Here is a 19281-nt window from a genome sequence, read left to right on the forward strand (position 1 = left end):
CTGTGCTGTCAGCGGTCATCTCCAAGAGGCATCAGCTTTCTCGTGGCTCCCTTTCCAAGAGAGCTGCTGTCCAAGCTGCTCTGGCACTGGTTGGGGGCAGGCAAATACTCGGAGCTCTGGAAGGTTCCTGGCCTGCCTGTCTGTTTGTCTGGCCAGATCAGCTTTTATGACAGTGACTGGGCAGGCGAAGGTGCTGGAGTCTGTTTCCCTTGAGATCAGGTCTTGACTAAGGGAGCAGGAGGTGTCACAGACGCTGAGCAGCGAGGCAGAGGGACTCCATCGCCCCTCTCAACAAGATCAGGGTGGGATCCTCTCTCAGAGACAAGCCTGTGCCTTGGGCAGGACCTTTGCTAACCAGCCGCTCTCTTTCCTTGCCTCAGTGGGACACGCAGCTGCAGCTGCAGGTGGAGCAGTTGCTGATAGAGGAACATGCCCTGGAGCAGCAGAAAGCTCTCAGCTCCGGCCCCCCAGAGGAAGCGGCCTTTGACCAGCGTGCTCGTCGGAGGCTTCTCAAGTTAGTAGAGACTCCAGGTGCCCCGAGGGTGACACCCAGCAGTGCACCCCTGCTCCCGAGAGCTCCTGGTGTCTGCAGAGCTGGCAGTAGCTGGGCACTGCAGAACGGGTCTGACCCTGGTAGCTTTGACGTGCTCCTTGTGAGCAGCCGAGTGTCCTCACTTCATAGTGCCACCCTGGGGTGCTCAGCTCCCCACAGATGCTGGGTTCTGCTCTTAGTGCTGAGGGGGTCCAGTGCAGACCATCCAGCCCCTCCAGACAGCACAGACACCGTCCCTGCTGACCAGCTCTGAAAGAGGCAACTCAAAGCTGGCATCTTTGTTCCAACTAACAGGCCACGCTAAGCAAAGCCAGCAGGGAATCGCACGGGCTGAGAAACCCTAAAGCAGGGGGTGTAGATGCTGGTGGGACCGTAGGGCTTGCCTGGGTGACTTGGTCCTTCCCTCTGCTCCTTCCTGATGAGGCAGGGGCATGGTAGGCTCCAGTTCAGGAAGAAAATGCTCTGCAAAACAGACCACTTATGCGCTTTCCCGAGTGGGATTGCTCTGGAGAAGGAGCTGCCCTTGAACGCTGTCGGTGCCGATTCCTGCCTTTCCCGGGGCTGCTCTGGGGACAGACCTGGCTGCAGAGCGGGGAAGATTGCCTGTGCAGGCAAATCTCATTGCAAGGTCCTGAAGCGATTTCAGGCTTGGGCTGTACACCAGGTTAGCAGTTCCACTGAGGCCGGTGGAGGTCTGGTGGACTTAGCCACAGTGGCTCTTTGTAGCCGAGGAGCTGCGACCAGTTAAACACAATTTTGTGTTGAGGTCCCAATGGTAGCTGATAAAACCTAGGACCTGCACCCTCCATGACTTACCGAAGTGTTACTACCAGGTGGTCAGGCCTTGGCTTTCACAGGCTTGAGCTGGGTTTTTACAGCAGCAAATACCCACTTTATTTGTGTCTTCTGTCCACCTGGAAATGTAGCCGGGCTGTGGTTTAAGGAATGTCTCTCTTCCTTTCAGAGTTCAGCTGCCTGAGTACATCCTGGACTTTGGCTGTGTCATTCCTGGTACCGTCCGCACGCACCTTGTGAAGATCACCAACCCCGGGCGGTTGCCTGTGTCCTTCCTCGCTGATAGACGTGCCTTGTGTGGCACAGGTAACCAGTGCTGGAGGGACTTCCCGTGGGCTTGACAGATGAGCTTTAGTCACTGGGTGTGTGGGGGCGTGTTGCGTGCCTGTTTGTACAGCTTTTTTCTTCCTGGCTGCCCCCTGCTCGGTGCTTTAGAGCCTGAATTCTCCTGGCCAGCAGTGCCCAGAGACCTGGTCTGCCTGGGACTGCCCTGACACCTCATTTCAGGGACTAGGTGGGCTGATAACCTTGGTCACCTCTCATCATCTTCTGCTCTTGGCTACCATGAGTGACAGCCGAGGTTTTGTGCTCTCTGTGGGCTCGTGTTGCAAACGGACGGGACCCTTTGTGGTTTGGAAGTGCTTTGTTTAGACTTCATGATGTCATAGCCCTTCAGTTGAGCCTTTATTGAGAAAAGAGCCTGTGAGATCCTCTGGTGTATCAAAACAGGCTTCCACGACAGGCCCTGAGGCAAGGCTGTGTCCCATCAAACGGTGACTTGCTGTGTCTGAGGGGTGGTCAGGTGTCTTCTCTAAGTTGTTGTCCAGGGAACACCGCAGCATGGGGGAATCTTCGTTGGAAATTCTCCTTCGGGGAGGTCTGTGCATCCTTCCCTGAGATGCCCAAGGAAGGAATTGCTGAAGCTCAGCCTGATGGGTTTCATTTTTACCATGTGGACCTTGGATTCTGGCTGCGAAAATGCTTTCTCCTTGGGCGGTGACAAGGGAGAAAGAGCAGCAGGCTTCTCCGGGGATACAAGGGGGTCTTTCGCAGAGCTGCCAGCCAGGACACCTGCGTGGCCTTAACGTGCTTGTGACACACAAGCGACATGAGATGTATCTCAGCTGCTTTATTTTCATCTGTTCAAGGTTTCAGTGTGGATCTGGACCATGTGAAGTGCCTGCCCTGCTGCAAGACTAAGACCTTCAGAGTGCGCTTTGACCCACAAAGCGCCAACCTGCCACTGGGAGAGGTGGACGTGCTCCTGCCCATCAAGGTACCACCTTTTGGGGCAGGCAGCAGGCTGGACACAGCAGCAGATGTCACCTGGTCTCTCAGCTGGATGTTCTGTCCTTCACTAGGTAGCAGGTGGCCCCACGTTCCATGTCCGCCTCCGTGCCGACGTGACTGTGCCGTCCCTCTGCCTCTCCAGGGACAGGCTGGAGTTCTCCGCTGTCCAGTGTGGGCAGTGCCGGGAAGAAAATGTCCAGCTCCACAATCAGCTCCAGGTCCCCTGTCAATGGTTCGTCACCGTGCACGAGCCTGTTAAGGTAAAGCACAGACAAGGTGTGACACGTAACTTCTTGGTTGGGTTTTCTTTGCCTCTCTTGCCCTTTCTGCCCCCGTGGCTGCCTGGGCGCTTGGGCTACAGCTCGGCTGAGGAAGCTTCTGAGGGTACGGGGCAAGGCTGCTTCGCCTGGACCTGTTCGTTAGCTGATGCTTCACTTCTCTGCCATCTTCACCCATTCCTCCTCCTCTGAGGACAGTGCCTCCCCATCTGCCTGCCCTGCCTACACATCTTTGCTCCTGTTTATGGTGCCACCAGGTTATGGTGGCCACGTCTGGTTTGGACGTGGGTGCTCTTCGCACCGTGGCAGTATCTCAGAGCACGGCAGGAACCAAGAGTCTGTCCCCACAAAGGCCACCTCACACGCCTGGTTTCTGTGCCCAGGTGGACAAATGCTTGTCAGCGAGCATGCGTCGGAAGCTGCTGCAGGAGTTGGAAGCCAAGCCCCGTGTCTTTGAGGCACTGCCCTCGGCCGGAACCCTCGCTCCCGGACAGCGATGCAACATGCGAGTCAGGTTTTCACCCGTGGAAGAGGTGAGATTGGCAGGTGTCACCCCGCGGAGGTCTGGCAGGGCAGTGTGGAAATGAGAGCCCAGCGCAGGGGATGAGGTCTGGCCTCCGCATGGAGCTTTCTGCCAGCCCCGTACCCGCTGTGCCCCAGTTTCCCCTGTAGCGCGCACTTCTGAGAAGCGCTTTGGAATCCCCACGGGGAGTTGCACAGGGAGCATCCAGGCTCGGCGGTGTGGCTCCCTCTCGGCACATGGAGGAGATCCACCTGTCTCCCCTCACCTTCCACCTCGTGTGGGCATATCTGCAGGCTGCAACGCCCCGGCGCAGAGCAGCTGGCATGCTCGCGGGGGACAACCCTGGAAGGGCCAACCTGGGCTAATCCTGCTGCCGGTACCAGCAGACAAAACAGCCGCCAGACACCTTCCTGGGCACGGCGGGACTGTCACCTGTAGCGGTACACTGCCAGCAGTCCCTGTGGCTCTGGCCCAACCTGCCTGCTTGTTCCCACGCGGTCTGGGAGTCAGCTTAAGCGATGGAGCATTCCCAAAGGCAGTTTGCATGTGGCCACAGTGACTTGGAAGCTGGCAGTGTGTGACAGCATGGACACAAGTGCTTCCATGCCTGGGAACAGTCCCAGGGACGGTATAATTGCTAGTAGGGATGCAACCAGCTTGTGTTGGGCTTTGGCCAGAGCCAAACGCTGAGCAGAGAAGATGACCCTTATTTCTAGCCAGCGAGAGCTCATCTGCCTCTTGCGTGGCTGGTGTTTGCCTGATGCAGCAGTGCCACAGCTGTGTCTGGGCAGCGTAACCCCGAGGACCTTTCTCATGAGCGCTGCGCTCCCTCGTGACTGGGTGAAAACGTGTGACAGACTGTTTCAGATCTGACACCAAACAGCCAGTTACACCTCACCCAGGATCCATCCCAGTTACCCGGAGCCAGCATGCAGGTGCTGCAGCCTCTGCTATAATTAAATACCTGTTTTCCATTCACCTTAGAGGTACCGATGACACCGCTGACCTTGGGGCAAGGGTTGAATTCCAGGCCCTTGTCACCTGGGACTTAGCGCAGGACCTTTCTGTGCTTCTCTCTTTTCAGAAGTCCTACAGAAGGAGGCTGAAGATTAACATTTGCCAGAGCAGCCAGCACCTCCAGCTGCAGGTCTCGGGACAAGGTCTGGAGCCGCAGCTGGAGTTCAGCCCCCCAGTGCTTGAGCTGGGACCGGTGCTGCCATACAGCCATGGGGCGGAGGGGACAGTGGTGGTGAAGAACCCGTGCGAGTTTCCCATCGAGTTTTACTCGCTGGAGTTTGACCAGCAGTACCTTGAGGAGGAGCAGGTGAGCGGGAAGGTCTGGTCCCCGTGTGCGTGCTGCCGTAGCTTCACAGTGCTGTGGTGGCATTCCCGGGCTTGCGCCAGGGAGATGGAGGCAGTCCCCAGGGCACAGCCTGGTGGCACTTGAGGGGCAGCCAGCCCTGCTGCCAGGCCGAGGGGGGTGCTTGGGTAGTCCGTGCTGGGAGGAAGGCATGAGGGAGAAGACTGGTTGGCTGGGCAGTGTGTTCGTGTGGTCAAGAAACCCCTCCTGTATGTGGTTTCTCGTCCCTCCGCGCACAGGTCCTGCGCATGCTGAAAGACTACGACAGCCGCAACACCTTGTTGCTGCCTCTGCGTGGCCCGGGTGAGAAGCTGCCCCCAGAGGTGCTGGAGTACTCTCAGGACCAGAAGGGGCTGCAGGATGATCAAGCAAAGCCCAAGACTGGGGACCCAGCGGACCAGGACAAGGGTGAGGGTTTGGCATGGTCTGTCCTGAGTGTGGACACAGCAGGGAGTCCAGGCTGCGTACCCCGAGTTCTCCATGACCTCATTCTCCACGGAAAGCCCGTGCTTTTAGCAGCCGCCTGTTCCCCAGCTTGGTGGAGGAATTGCTAGGTGAAAACCTGTGGCTTGTAAGACGCATCCTCTCGCAGCTCTGAGTGCAGCTAAAGCAAGCTCATATCTTACTGCCACACACTGGGGAAATCATCAGGGTGTCCCCTTGTGTCCCTCAGCCACAAAGAGCAGGCTCAGATGAGTTCTTCAGCCTGTAGGACCAAGTCTAATATAACGAGCTGGTTTAGATTTGTTCCTTCGCGGCAACACAAGCACAAGCTCAGAATACCCCTGGACAGGCTCCTCGGTGCCTTGGGAGTCTCCCTCCTTAGGAGAGTTTTGCTTTTGCTTGTGGCCCTGCAAAGTGGGAATGGCCAAGAGCAGGTTGCCATTCCTTCCCCACGTCCTTCCTTCTCGGCCAGCTCTGAAGGTGCCTGGCACCTGTCAGATGGGGGCAGAAAGCACTCCGCTGGGGTTGTTGGCAGCACCTCACCCCGTAGCTCGGTCGTTCCCCCCTCCCTTTTCGATGAAAGCCAGTCCAACAGGGTGAATTCAGAATCTGAATGTGGGGAAGAGGAGGAGGAAGGTGTTAAGGAAAGACGCGGGACGGGTGGTAACCCGAAGCTCTTCACCTATTTTGTCCATTGTGGCAAAAGGGCCCCAGCGGTGGACTTCAGTGCCACCTCCATTGCTTCACTGCAGCCTGGTGCCATCTCCCTCGGGACTGTTCCCAATGCCCAGTTGCACCTGTCACCCCCCTTAGGCACCAGGACCCGGGACCAAACTCCCATGAGGACTGTGGGGAGGGTTCATGGAAGATGTGGCCCAGGCCTCTTGGGTGTTGCCAGATGCTCTTTCCTCCTCCTGCCACCCCACTTACTGTGCTCTGAACAGGCCCCTTCGCCAGCAGCTGGATCTGCGCGAGCCTCGAGGACGGGCACGATGAGATCTGGGCTGTGACATTGCTTGCAGCAGTCTCCTCTCCCAGGATCTGAGGGGATGGGGAGGGCGATCAGGGTCCCAGGGAGGCAGGAGGCTGACTTTTCTACCTGGTTCTACACAGCAGAGCACCAGCAGAGCACCAGCAGCAGCAAGGAGGCTGCAGGAGAGCTGGCCGACAGCCCTGTCCGTAGGGCCATCGCCCGCCACCTGGGCATCGATATCTCTGCCGAACGGCGCACAGGCGGAAGCCGCAGAGGGATCGTCATCATCGTCCATGGGGCACCTCGGACAGGTACGTGAGCTGTTGGCTGCAAGGAGAGCGGGAAGCAGGAGAGACTTATCCTGGTGGGCCGTGGTGCTTGGTCGGCCAGTTGAAGCGAAGCGAGGCAAGCCACAGCTCTGCTGGTCCGTGAAACGGTCCCAGGCCTCTGCCTAGCTGGTGGCAGTGGTGTGGCTCATCTTGTGTCCCTATAGCTAGGCTCTTGTCCCCCCAGATGGGGTGGCCATGTCCCTCTTGCTGCATGGGACCACATTGTCTGGTGCCCGTGTTTCCTCATGGGAGCAGCCCCTAGCCCATGCTGACCCCCAGACTGCGCCCAGCTGGCACCCACCAGCACAGGGTAGCGAACGGTGGTGGTGGGCCAGGGCTCGAAACAATGTCCTGGCCCAGGGCTGAGGTCACACCACAAGGGACAAAGTCCTGGGCTGAACCGGAGGTGGAGGCGATCCACCTGGCTCTGGAGTTCAGCGCTTCTGACCGTGCTGAAGCTGCCTCCCTCGTGGTGTCCCCTAAAGGGACATGTGCTTTCTGAACATCCTTGAAACCTGCAAAGCCTCTGGGGGGGGCTTTCCAGAGCCTGTCCCTGAGAATGCTTCACCTGCAAATGTCACCAAGCCGCCTTCCTCTCTCTCTCAAGGAAAGACAGCGGCAGCGGTCGCCCTGTCCAAATATTACGGCGCTGCCTGCTTGTCCATCGACGCCGTGGTGACAGAAGCCATCTCTGACGGGAGCAGCGCGGCAGGGCTCCGTGCCCGGGAGCTGTGCATCAGGGCTGCCGCTGAGCAGAGCCACAAGGAGACAGAGGATGAGGGTAAGGAGGAACACTGGGCGCAGAGCGGCGCTTTGGAAACCCACCATGGCCACCTGCTTCTGCTTGCTCCAGAGGAGTTTGGCAGCCCTTGGGTCTCTTGGGGAGCACGGGTGCAAGCGTGTAGAAATGCAGAGCCATTTCATAACACAGCTCGGGTGAATAAGAAGCTCTGTTTTGAGGGGTCAGACAAAGGCATTTTTACTGCCTCTGGGCTTCTTGACACACGTTCCTTTTTCTGGGAGTGGTGAAGCACACCCATACCTTTCTCAGAGCTTTATAAACACATTTTCTCCGAGCTGAATCCAGCTTGCTCCCTGTGGCCATCAGGCAGAACTGCTGCCCGCTTGAACAAGGAATAACCCTCCGAAGTGGCTCATTAAGCTCTAGGTGACTGACTGTGAGTGTGGCTTCACAGACATGAGAGGAAGGGAAGAATAACCTCTTGGAGGAGTTTTGGATGAGACGCACTGCAGATGAGCTCTTTTTCTCTGGAAATGTATTTTTTTTCCCCCTATACTGACACTGTCAGGTTGTGGAGCTGGCACGTGCTGTGCTGTGCTCCATGTGAGACTGGAGACTTTGGGGAAACTTTCTTGGGCAGTTGTTGCCCTGAGCTCTGCAGGGTGAGGCCAGACGCTGGCCTTGGCAGGGGACGTTTTACATTGCTCAGCTTTGAACCTGGGTGGTTGGGAGCTGGTGGAAGGGAAAAGGCTCTGGGTGCCAGGTGGGGTTGTCCCAGGCAGAGGGTTTAGCTTCCATGGAGATGGGTGATGCTGCTGGGGCAGGGCTGCCCGTTACAGTCTCCACGGGAGAAGGCAGGATGGGTGCAAGGAAGGAAAATGATGGTGCTGGGGGACGAATCTTTGGCTTGATCCATAGGGGAGCTGCTGTGCAAAGTGTCACCTGTGTGCATGTTTATTAAGGAGGGACACGGGGCTGTGCACGACAAACTCTCTGGCCTTTCCGTCCTCTCTCAGCTTTATCGTGCTAGTAAGGGAAGCAGGGCAGGAGCTGCTTCTGGAGAGCAGCGCTGCTAGTGCCCAGCAGGCTGGGGGACAAGTGCTGTGTCCCTGCCAGGGGTGGAAGGTACCTGCTCGCTCCCCGCAGCACCCATCGCCAGCCCCGCTGAGCCATCTGTCCCCTCTGCAGGTCACAATGCAGATGTCTCTCTCAGCGTGCAATGCCGCGCCAAGGCCGGGCACAGCTCAGCGCTGCGCCAGTCCAGCTCTGAGGAGGACGGCAGCCTGCAGTCCCCGAGTTCCCAAAGGCCGGTGAGCACTGCAGCAAGCAAGAGGAAGCCGCATGGCCGTGCATCCCAATCCCGGGAACAGCATCGAAGGGATTCGACAAGCTGCCAGGTGAAGCGTGATCTGCGCTGGGTAATGCCTGGGTCCTTTCTGTTGCATCTGAGAAGCGAAGGGGCTGCTTATAGTGGGGGCTGGTGTGTGGGTGTGTGGTGCAGAGCGCCAGCTGGGCATGCTTGGGGTGGGAACAAACCCCTGTGCTCTGGCAGAAATCTCGACTGGGCCTCAACAGTTTGTTGGCAAAGTGCAGTCCTGGCTAATGTGGCCGCAGGCAGTGGGCAAAGCTGCGGGATGCTGTGCCGGGGGCTTGCAAGCCACGGGATGTGTCCTCCAGGGTTGTCCCCTGGAGCTGCTGGCCTGCAGGGTTGGTTCGAGCCTCCCGCTAGTGGGAAACCCTGGCTGCAAGCCCAGCAGTTGGAACTGTTCAGGGGTTACCCAAGTGGTTTGGTTTACTTGTGGCGTTCAACATTGCAGGGCTCCTCCATTTCTCATCTCCACCCTCCCCTTCCCTGCGTCCCTGCGCAGCGATGGCTGAGCATCGGTGGCAGCACAGAGGGAGGGCTGGGCTGTCTGAGCTGCGTGCTGCCCGAGGACTTGCTGGTGGCCATCCTCTCCGAAAGGCTCCAGGTACGTGGGGTGGGGTGGGGTGGGGGCAGATGCTGCGTTCCTGCTCCGCAGAGACAGGCAGCGAGGCAGTTTGGAGAGGAGGTCTGTATCTGCTCTCGGAGGAGCCCCGAGCTGCACGCAGGGATCCTTGGGGGAAGCTGCAGATGCCCCAAGGTGGCAGAACGTGGGGAAAGATCAGAGCTTGTCTGGGCCGATGCGCTGGACACAACGATGGCTGGTGTCCTTTGACATCTGCTGACAGTGGACATTTACTGACTGGCTGAGAGCCCCGTGTGTGCCACAGCTGGCTAGAAAAGCTGTTCCTTTTCAACTTTATTCGCAGCTGAGTGACTGCTACCAGGGCGTGGTGTTTGATGGCCTGGAAACCCTCTTTGCGCACAACATGGCATCTGCTCTCCTCTGCCTGCTCAAAGCTGTTGGAAATCGGCCTCACATCTATGTCATGAACCTGTTCCAGGATTATGTGTCCTTTAAAGCCAGGGAGACAGCTGCAAAAGAGCAGGAAGGTGAGACTTTTCATCTCCGCACCTCTCAAATCTTCCCTGTCAAGCACTCAGCCTTATCTGTGTGTATCTGGGTTACCAGCAGGGCTTGTAAGAAGTGGTCTTATTAATCCTTCCACCTTCTGCCTGGGTGTAGCCAGCGCTCAGCTCACAGTTGCTTAAAATGCAGCAGAGCAGAGCTGAGGCTGTGAAGACTTCCCTTGGTCTCTACCGTGAAAGCCTGGGCACAAGTGCCAGCTGTTGTGGCTCAGTACCGAAGCAGCAGCAGCAGCTGCCCGCCACGCTGGTGCGCAGGAGCCAGGCAAGGCGCGGGAACTCGCCGTGAACTGTTGATAGTTCAGGGGCTGATCTGAATTTTGGAGCAGGGCTGTGAGCTCCCCAGCACCTCCTGGCAGGATGATCGGCTGGCTCGGGACACAGCTGTGAATCCTGGCAGCTCACCCCCAACAGCAAGCTCTGCTAATGGTTTCTCCTCTGGCCTTGGCTGAAGGACGGGAGCAGGAAGAAGCTGCCCGCAGGGAGAGAGAACGTCTCTGGGAGATGGACGAGGATGAGTATGATGCCCTCACTGCGGAGCAGAAAATTCAGCTTCATAACCAGATACGCCAAGTCCAGCGCGAGAGGAGGCAGAGGTCTGTGCGCCTGTAACTCCCCAGGAGGGTGCCCCTGCAGGGTTTTCCTGCTCCGGAGACCTCGGTTGAGCTCAGAGGGGTCACGGAGCGAAGGCCCGAAAGGGTCTGCTCCAGGCGGGCAGTTCCACCCCCAGGTTCCCAGCAGAGGAAGGCCCTTCCTCCCGGGAGAGAACATCTTCTCTCCAGCTGAGCGGGGAGCCCGCGGGTTTAGACGGTGGCTGCCAGCACCTGGGCTCTGGGCTTGCCTGGCCGCTGCTCCTTAGAAGTGTCTCTAAGTTAATTACGTTGATTCTCATCTTCACCCCCTTCTTCCCCACACCAGAGGGGTTGTGGTGTGGCTTGGTGTGAGGCACAGCCGTGCTGGCTTGGTTTAGATCCCAGTCCTGCCGTAGGGGAAGTCCTTGCTGATCTCCCAGGTTTTTCCTTCCTGAGCGACACCGGCCATAGAAGCCGGTGGCTCTTGGGCTCACCCTCAGCTGCAGCAGCAGGTCAGCCTGGGAGAAGCTCTGATCCACCAAAGCAGCCCAGGAGGGGAGGCCGCAGGGGTTGAGGAGGATGCACAGGCTAAGTCCGAAACTGGGAGGGGGACCCGCTTAAAGCGAGCGTGTGTTTCCGCACTTCGTTCAGCCCAGGCTGACCTTATGAAGCAAGGCTGAGGTTTGGCTGGCCCTGGAGGTCCCCTCCCACCTCTCCTCACTTGGGATATTCCCAGCCTCCCCAGGCTGAGGGAGGTCCACAGAGATGGCCTAACGGTTCTGCCGGGCCTCAGGGTCAGGGAATGAAGTGCAGGACCAGCTGGGATGGCGGCAAGCCCAGACTTCTGGTGGTGACTCTCGGGCGTGTTTTCTGTTTGGCTTGCTGAAGGGAGATGGAGCAGCTAGCTCGAGAGCTTGAGGAAAAGCGTCGGCAGGAGCTGGAACGCTTGAAGGAGGAAGAGCTGAAGAATTCTGAGCAGGGGAAGAGAAAGACTGGAAAAGACCAAGAGAATGCTTTGAGGAGGAAAAGCCGGCCTGGTGTCAAGCAGGTGCGTGGTTGTTTACAGAGATGACTGAAAGCCCTGGGGACCTTCCTACGGAGCTGCGCCGTGCCTCAGGGAGCCCCACGCAGTGCTGGGGACGAGCACCTGGCAGGAGCAACATGTGGGGCTGCGCTGGGAAACAGCCACCGGGGTCTGATCGTGCTGCTGCTGCACCGGGGTGTCTTCCCATGGGTTTGCTGCTAGAGCTGCTCTACTAAGATCATGCTGCCTTTGAGTCCTGGCTTCATGTAACTCCACATATTGACTACTGAAGCCCTAGGTAGTATTAGTCCAGCGTTTCTTCCCACTCTGCCTGTGACTTACACCTGTGAGCCATGATCTGTCTGGGATGTGGGGTCTTTTCCTACATGTCTGGCAGGAGATGCCCCCAGGCCTTAGGTATTCATTAGCAGGCAGACTTTGCAAAGAAGCAGCCAGCCACAGGGATGCTCAGCGCACCAGAAATGAACCCAGAGGACTGCACGGGAGTAAGGAGGTGTCTTAAGTTCTCTGCTTGGTTTGGGAACCTGTTCTGTTCCTCAGCTGGTTTGCAGGACCCCTCATCAGTCTGACACTGAAGAGTTTGGTTTGTTGAGCTAAACTGGGTACCAGCTATGTTCTGAACTGGGATTTGTAGGGTGCCTAGCACAGGTCTCGAGCGAGGTTTGGGGTGCTATTGTAAAGATCATTGCTGCCCTACAGCACCTGAGTCAGTGCTTTGAAATGCTCCCTGCTTTTTTTGCTCTTCCTGCCCAGGGCATGAACAGTCCCACCAGCAACACCAACACATCCAACAGCCAGAGGTCGGAGGTCATCAAGGGGGTGGTCAAGACACGATCTGTAAGGAAGCGCCTGGGCTCTGTTGCACGCTGCACAAAGGAAGATGAGCAAAAGCAGAGCAAGGTCACCCTGATGGATGCCCACCTGGCAGCGGCTGCACACCCCACAGACCTGGAAGAGGGGGAAACAAAAAATGAGGCCCAGAGTGACAGCGAGAACTTGGCCCTGAGGTTTAATATCTACGAGACGTCGCAGAAGGATGTTGCGCGTATTTTGGCATCCTGGGACAGGGTTCAGGGTATCCTGCTGTTCTCCCTGAACCACGAGGACGCACGGCACCCAGCGGAAGAGCAGCCCCAGCACGCATCCAGCCCCAGGAGCTGGAGGGACAGAGAGAAGGAGCATCAGGAGAGGCTGGAGAAAGAGCATCTGGCAAAACTGAAGGCTCTTGAGGATGCCAGAATACCTCAGCTGGAAGGGGAAGGTGCAAAAGGGTCAGCCAGAGGCCAGGGTGTCGGGGTGCCCTGCTTGGACATCCAGGTGCTGGGCTCAGAAGATATGACTAGGAAGATCCTGGAGAGCAGCGAGCTGCCAGCGGCAGAGCAGGTAGAGCCCTGTGAGGCTCGGAGGCTGAGCCTACCGTGCTCCTGGGCCCCGGTCCAGGCCACCGATGATGTTCCACAATGGCTCCGCAGCAGCCCCATGGCTGGGGGAGGTTGTCACCATCCCTCAGGTGGGTGGGAAGCAGGAGTGCTCTCTGTACAAGCATCCCGTCTGTTGAGAGCATTTCCCAGCCTGGAAATCATTGCAAATGGTCCCAGGGCAGGGCAGCTCAGGTTTCCTTCAGCTGAGTCACTCCGGGGAGAGGTTTCTCTCGAGGTCCCACTTGTAGGTCCTGGCACTGCTCTGGAGCCTGCCCACTCCACTGGGCATGAAGAAGCGCTGTGCCCCATATAAATAAAGCCCCACCACATTGCCGAAAGCTCCGTGCCTTTAAGGAGTGAGTGTGAGGATGAAGGTGACAGGGGTACAAACAGGGTTTTCTCTTACGCTTTAGGTCCTGGATAGCCTTGGACTGGGTCCCTCCGGGCTTCCCATTCCCCCTACTGCTTTCTACTCCGTGATCCACTACCCGGCAGAGCGGATGGCCCCTGCAGCAGGAGAAGCCCTCAAGCACTTTGTCTTTGTTGTGCCAGAAGGCGCCACTGCAGAAGAAGACAAGAATGCTGCCGTAAGTCTCGTGGATGCCCCCGTTGTGCCCAAAGTGAAGGTGCCAGGGCAGGGGGGTGGGTGGGGAAGGATCACTGTGATGTCTGTAAGATGAGAATAACGGTTTAAAAAAACCCCTCAAGCCCTCGCCTTGCCTTGAGGTCCTGGGCAAGGAGAGTGTTGTAGGCAAAACTAAACCTGGTGAGGAAGACCAAGTCCCTGGGCAGATGTGGTTGTTTATTTAGTGCTTCCCCTAATTGTTAACAAACCCACAGCTTGCTTTCCCGGAGGGGGATGTCTCGGGGCAGGTCTCACCTCTCTGTTTTCTCCCTCCCCTTGTGGCTCAGACCGCAGAGGAGCAGGTCGCCCCTGTGAGGAGCCAGTCGAGCGAGGAGAAAGCTGCGGGCAGCTGGGAGGCTGCGAGAGAGAAGCAGAGCTCCAGTCAGGGCAGGAGATGTCTCCAGGGGCTGGACAGGGAAGGACCCGTATCTTCTCCTGGGGCGCACCAAAGCGGCGAGGACACGGTCCCATCCCCGCCGAGACATGTCAGGTGAGCTGAGGGCTGAGGAGATCCTTCTGCTTCGCGGCCACCCTGTCAAGTGAGGTCTGTCATCCCCAGCTCCTCAGGGCCCCTCTGTTGGTGCCTCCGTGGGATGGCGAGTCCACAACCCTCCTCCTCGTCTTGTTTGCTCATTAGCCGTGTCTGAAGCCCTCTCTTTAACTGCCAGGCTGAGCAGCTGCCGGTGGATAGTGCCTGCCCGCGGCGAGGTGGAACTGAAGGTCCACTTCAGCTCCACGGTGCTGGGCCAGTTTGAGCAGACGCTGCGTTTCGAGATCCTGGGGACAAAGCGACTGTACCAGCTGCCCTGCAGGGGCACCTGCCTGTACCCCACCATCAGCCAAGACCCACGGTAAGGCTTGCCCCTGGGAGCCTCCCACGCTGCTCCCCCCTGGGCTCAGAGCCAGGGCTGCCCCTTGTACCCCGGTGACCTTCTGGCTCGGGCAGAGCGTGCTGCCTGAGCCGCCCAGCATCTTGTCCCATGCCTGGAGCTGGGAGTACTGGTACCGCGGCCACCAGTAAGGGTTACGGCTTTCTGACCAGGTTTTCTACTTGGAGCATCTCACAGCTCTTCATTCCCTGTTTTCTCTGCCCAGGCTGGTGTTTCCCCACCGAAGGAAGAGCAAGGCAGACGATGACATTGTCTTCAAGCAGTATGTCACGGAGACGGGTGTCTTCCACTTTGGACCGCTGCTGTGTGGGAAGTCAAGAGACTGGTACGTGCTCCCCGCCCTGAGCGAGCATCCTGATGTGCTGCCTGCACAGCATGGGACGTTGGGATGGCACCTCCAGGGCCTCGTGCTGTCACGGACACGTCTGGGGACGAGCCGTCCCAGAGGCACAATTCAGGGCAGGCCCAGGTGGAGACCGGCCTGGGAGATGCAGGGGGCTGAAGGGCCACAGATGTGTGAACTTGAGCAGATGATGGGCAAGTGAGTCCTGGAGGAGCAGGGGAGAGACGGAGCTGATCTTCCTCCCTGGTGGGTGCCTTGGTGGCCAGAGCCATGTGCTGCTTCCAGCCTGAAGGTCACTTGGAGCAGCTTGTGTCCCCCCGCCACATCTCAGCTTCGCCACCTACGAAATGAACTTTATGGTGTTTTTTAAAAGTGCTTTGAGCTCTACAGGTGGACTGAACAAGCAATTACTCTGCTGATGGTTTTGTAAAACATTCATCCGTTTGTAATATTAGTAAGGCCTTATGATTCGACCTGCCGATATGGGGGCGTGGGGGATCTGCAGAGGAATGAAAATGGAAATTCTGTTTCCCCATCCTCAATGCTGGACAAAGTCTGCCTGAAAAAGTTGCCATTGTAGCTGCTGGCGCATTTCTATTTTTAACATAGCTTTTTTTATCAATAGTAGAAATTAAGTTGTCCTCTTCATGGGAGCTCTGGAGAGCTAGTGGTATTTTGACAACCCAAGCAAATGAAATCAAAACAGTTCAAAAACCAAAAGAGGATCTTTAGTCAGGCTGCTGCATGGCCTTGGGTTTCTGTTTGTGCTTTTTAACCCTTTAACTCCCAAATCTGCTCCATACCCGAGGGAAGGGACGTTTTTTTTAAATTCAGCATTCCTCTTGGGAATGAATCCTCTCTATTTCCTTCCCTCAGACTTTGAGCTAACCTGTGAAATACAAGGCATTCTCGTGACTGTTTTGGAAGACAAAAGCTAAACTATTTTTAAAAGCTCTTTCCAAGAGCATTTCTTTCTACCCTGCAGGGAAGGAAACCCAACAAAGAAAGGGGGAGAACCCACGTGCCTGCAGTACCTCTGTTTTTCCAGGCATCTTTGAGTTTCTAATTTGTAAAATGCTCTTTAAGTGGCCTGTGCATCATCACGTGTCTGGGCTGGAGGCACCAAGTACAGGGGTGGACATCAAAGTAACGCAAGGATGGACACACATAGCACCCAGTGTGCCCCTGAAAATGATCCTTTTTCTTGGGCTGCTTGTTGGAACATGGTCTTGCAGTGCAGCCTCCCGCTGCCAGGACATGGCTCTTTCCTTGGTGTGGGATGAAGGCGACGGTCTCCTCTGCAGCCTTCTCCCCTTTTGCGGACAGGTACAAGGCACTGGACTATCCCAGCAACTGTGAGACGATAACCATCCTCAACGTCACCCCCTTGGAAGTAGAGGCGCATTTCTCCTTTGAGCGCGATCTCAAGGCGGACACGTTCCTTGTAGAACCTCCCAGCATGAGGCTGAAACCGAATGAGAAGCAGGTAGGGGACAGCAGGTAGGGCAGGCACTGGTGTAAGTGCCCAGGAGCCATTCCTCCTGCTCACTGAGTGCTCTTCTGTATTTCTTGTTTCGGGGATGGGGCTAGAAGCTGAGCATTTGGGCGTACCCCACTTCAGCTGGTCTGGTGGAAGACAAGCTCGTCTGCCGCATTAAGGAGAACCCAGAGCCGGTGGTCTTCCCCCTGTGCTGCCAGGGGGTGAAGGTGGAGCTGAGGGTCAGCCCCAAGCGCGTGCATTTCAACAGGCTGCTTCTGCACAGGTCAGTCATCCCGCGGCCCCTCTGCTGGGGACGGGTGCTGTCGGTGAGCTCCCCTTCAGCCTCTCTGGCTGGCTGCATGGCCCTTCAGGCTGGATGTTGGGCTGGCGTCCCTCTTTCTGCCAGCAGTTCCCGGTCTCTTGCTCACCGTTCCTTGCTGGCTTGGTTCTCTCAGGACAGCCGCAAGCTCTGTAGCCCCCCAGCAACGTGGTGCAATGGGCATCTTGATTCATTTGTATCTCGTCTGCTGGTTCGGAGAGCAGTGCAGTTGCTCCTCCTTATGTCCCTTCTGTTGGATACACCGTTAGCACCCAGCCCTTCCCCAGGACCTCACCTCTGAGACTTGTGACACAGAGAAGACATTTAACTAATGTTATGGATACTATAAATACTGGATGTGTATAGATAAAGATATATATATAAACTAATGCATAGGGCTGCTCCAAGATGCATTCAGTTGCAAGGCCTATCCTGACCATCGAGCAGCTGGTGCAGGGTGTCTTTCTGCCTCTGCAGGGAGGACAGCAAGACCCTGGTCCTGCGAAACAGCACCCTGCTGCCTGTGGCCTGGCGGCTCTGTGGGCTGGAAAACCTGGGCGAGGACTTCTCCATGTCACAACGTGAGGGCATCGTTGGTCCGCGCACGGAGTTTGACGTGCATCTGTATTTCAAGCCCACAAAGGCTCTCAACATTGAGAAGAAGATCCGACTGGAGGTGAGGGGGACTGTGCCCTCCCTGGCAGGGCAACGAGATCTTTGGGGTGGAGGCTGTGCTTGAAGGGTTCCCTGCAAAGAGGGGGACAAAGGATGAGCCTTCCCGAGGTTCCTTTCTACCCGCATCGCCGGGGGGGCAGGCCCTTAGCGGCAAGGAACTTGCTCTTATAGCTGAGCTTCAGGGGGCATGTGTGCTGCCGGGCCAGGAAGAGCTGCACCTGAGGGACACAAGGCTGCTGTGACCCCAACTTCTGCTGCCTCAGCCTGGGTTCACCAGAGCACATGGTGCATCCCTGAGCATCTGCGTCAGCCCAGACAACCAGGCGCTGTGTCCTGAGCCCGCGTTACAGCCACCTTGCCGCTGTGCGTGGTTGAATGCTGTTGTTTGGTTGTCCAGACCTCGGCGTGCTCCCTGCGCCCATGCTGCAGCCTGTCCGGGGCTCTTAACGGAGAGCAACAAGCTGTCACCCTGGGCTTTTGTTCCCCGTGGTTTGGGGGCTGCACTTCAGTGAGGATGCTGGGTGATTGAAGGGGAGAGGGTTGACGGTCAATGCCACCTGCTCTGGGACACCTCACAATTCTTGAGGTTGTTTTTCCATCGCTGTGTCTCCCCGGGTGCTTCCGCGGCAGCACTCCCTGCTGAAGGAGTGCCGAGCTGGGCTGGTAGGGCTTCTTACTGCAGCAGCATCTCGCTGGGTCAGCCCGTGAGATGAGCAGGTTGGGAGAGTTTGGGAATCCACAAGTGCTTGTCAAGCAGGGGAGGCCATGGTGGAAGCAGCCAGCAGAGACAAGGACTCGTATGTTGTCTACCAAAAGAATTTAAGAGGATGGTCTAAGCACTGTTCGTTTCTCGCTGCCTCAGGTTTCAGATGCAGAAAACATCCTGGGGATTGTCCAGACCGAAAATATCCTCATTTCTGCAGAGGGCTATGATGTTGCTCCAATCATCAACATTCCTAAAGGTCAGTGGATGCCCCAAAACAAAGCAGTCTGGGTGCGTTGCCTTGCCTTGGCAGGTGAGCAACCAAAGCGCTTGGGATGGGGTAGCATGCAAGCGTGGCCCGGTCACATAAAGCGCGTATCCTGCAAGTTGAGTGGAGTGAAGGGCTGTCAGGGCACAGCCAGCCTCGAGTCTCTCGCCCCTGAGCTTTGCAGTGTGCAGGTTGGTCTGGGGGCTTAGAAACCACAGCGATGTGAGCGAGCAATTGGCAGCTCCTGAGGGCTCAGCAGGGCACATAAAGTTGTTGGATCAGTGCTTGGAAGCAAGAAGACAGAAACCCAGCTCCTCACCTGCTAAACCCTGCAGATATTCTCCGAGTAAGAAGAGCAAGGGCAGCAAAGTAGCTAAAGAAAATTTCCAAGAACGGAAACTTCCTGAGAAGGGTTTTGGGCTGCCTGAGAAGGGTTTTGGGCTGCCTGAGAACTCCCAGTGTCATAGAACAGTTTGGGTTGGAAAGGACCTCAAAGATTGTCTTGTCCCAACCCCCCTGCCATGGGCAGGAACACCTTCCACTAGTCCAGGTTGCCCCAAGCCCCGTCCAACCTGGCCTTGAGTGGGGCAGCCACAGCTGCTCCGGGCAGCCTCTGCCAGTGCCTCGCCACCCTCACAGTGAAGAATTTCTTCCCAACAGCTCATGTAAATCTCCCCTCCTCCAGTTCAAAGCCATTGCCCCCTGTCCTGTCACTACAGCCCCCCAGGAAACACCTGTCCCCACCTTTCTTATAAGCCCCATTTCAGTATTGAGAGGCCAATTGAAATGGGCCTGGAAGTGTTGAAATATCTGTCTTGTCACTTGGTGTGGTCTGTAGCAGCTCACTAATACTCCCCGTTTCTTGCCTGGCTCTGCGGGTTTTCTGCAGGTGCAGGTGGCACCGTGGATTTTGGAGTCCTGAAAGTCCTGGATGATGCGAAGCAAGTGCTGACTCTGAGGAACAAGGGGAAGTACGAGATTGCGTACAGGTGGGTCCAGCTGCCTGGTCTGTGAACGCGTGGTGCCACCATCTGCCCAGGCCTGCCTTCTCCTCCTGCCCATGGCTAGAACCGCTTCCCGTGCTGGCTGCCTCGTGGTCTGGTTAAATAAAAAGCCCGGGCTCCCTAATCTCAAAGACTTTAAG

General features: G+C 57.0%; 1 protein-coding gene across 1 annotated transcript in view; it reads left to right on the forward strand.

Annotated features, from left to right (window-relative positions):
* The window catches only part of LOC308057408 (hydrocephalus-inducing protein homolog), a gene marked incomplete at its 5' end in the record, with an annotated part of 77431 nt that overhangs the window by 45428 nt on the left and 12722 nt on the right, over positions 1-19281 (forward strand). The window contains 23 exons of the mRNA XM_080411522.1: positions 270-514; positions 1518-1654; positions 2497-2624; positions 2710-2898; positions 3300-3449; positions 4524-4763; positions 5039-5348; positions 6258-6527; positions 7153-7326; positions 8476-9257; positions 9580-9763; positions 10251-10392; positions 11257-11437; positions 12011-12796; positions 13248-13421; positions 13747-13951; positions 14004-14310; positions 14555-14674; positions 16019-16178; positions 16283-16455; positions 16969-17167; positions 18029-18128; positions 19027-19126. Coding sequence (XP_080267648.1) covers positions 270-514; positions 1518-1654; positions 2497-2624; positions 2710-2898; positions 3300-3449; positions 4524-4763; positions 5039-5348; positions 6258-6527; positions 7153-7326; positions 8476-9257; positions 9580-9763; positions 10251-10392; positions 11257-11437; positions 12011-12796; positions 13248-13421; positions 13747-13951; positions 14004-14310; positions 14555-14674; positions 16019-16178; positions 16283-16455; positions 16969-17167; positions 18029-18128; positions 19027-19126 — 5456 coding nt within the window. The remainder of the gene's footprint in view (positions 1-269; positions 515-1517; positions 1655-2496; positions 2625-2709; positions 2899-3299; positions 3450-4523; positions 4764-5038; positions 5349-6257; positions 6528-7152; positions 7327-8475; positions 9258-9579; positions 9764-10250; positions 10393-11256; positions 11438-12010; positions 12797-13247; positions 13422-13746; positions 13952-14003; positions 14311-14554; positions 14675-16018; positions 16179-16282; positions 16456-16968; positions 17168-18028; positions 18129-19026; positions 19127-19281) is intronic.

This window comes from Falco punctatus, assembly GCF_963210335.1.
Source record: "Falco punctatus genome assembly, contig: scaffold_88, whole genome shotgun sequence".
Taxonomy (NCBI): domain Eukaryota; kingdom Metazoa; phylum Chordata; class Aves; order Falconiformes; family Falconidae; genus Falco; species Falco punctatus.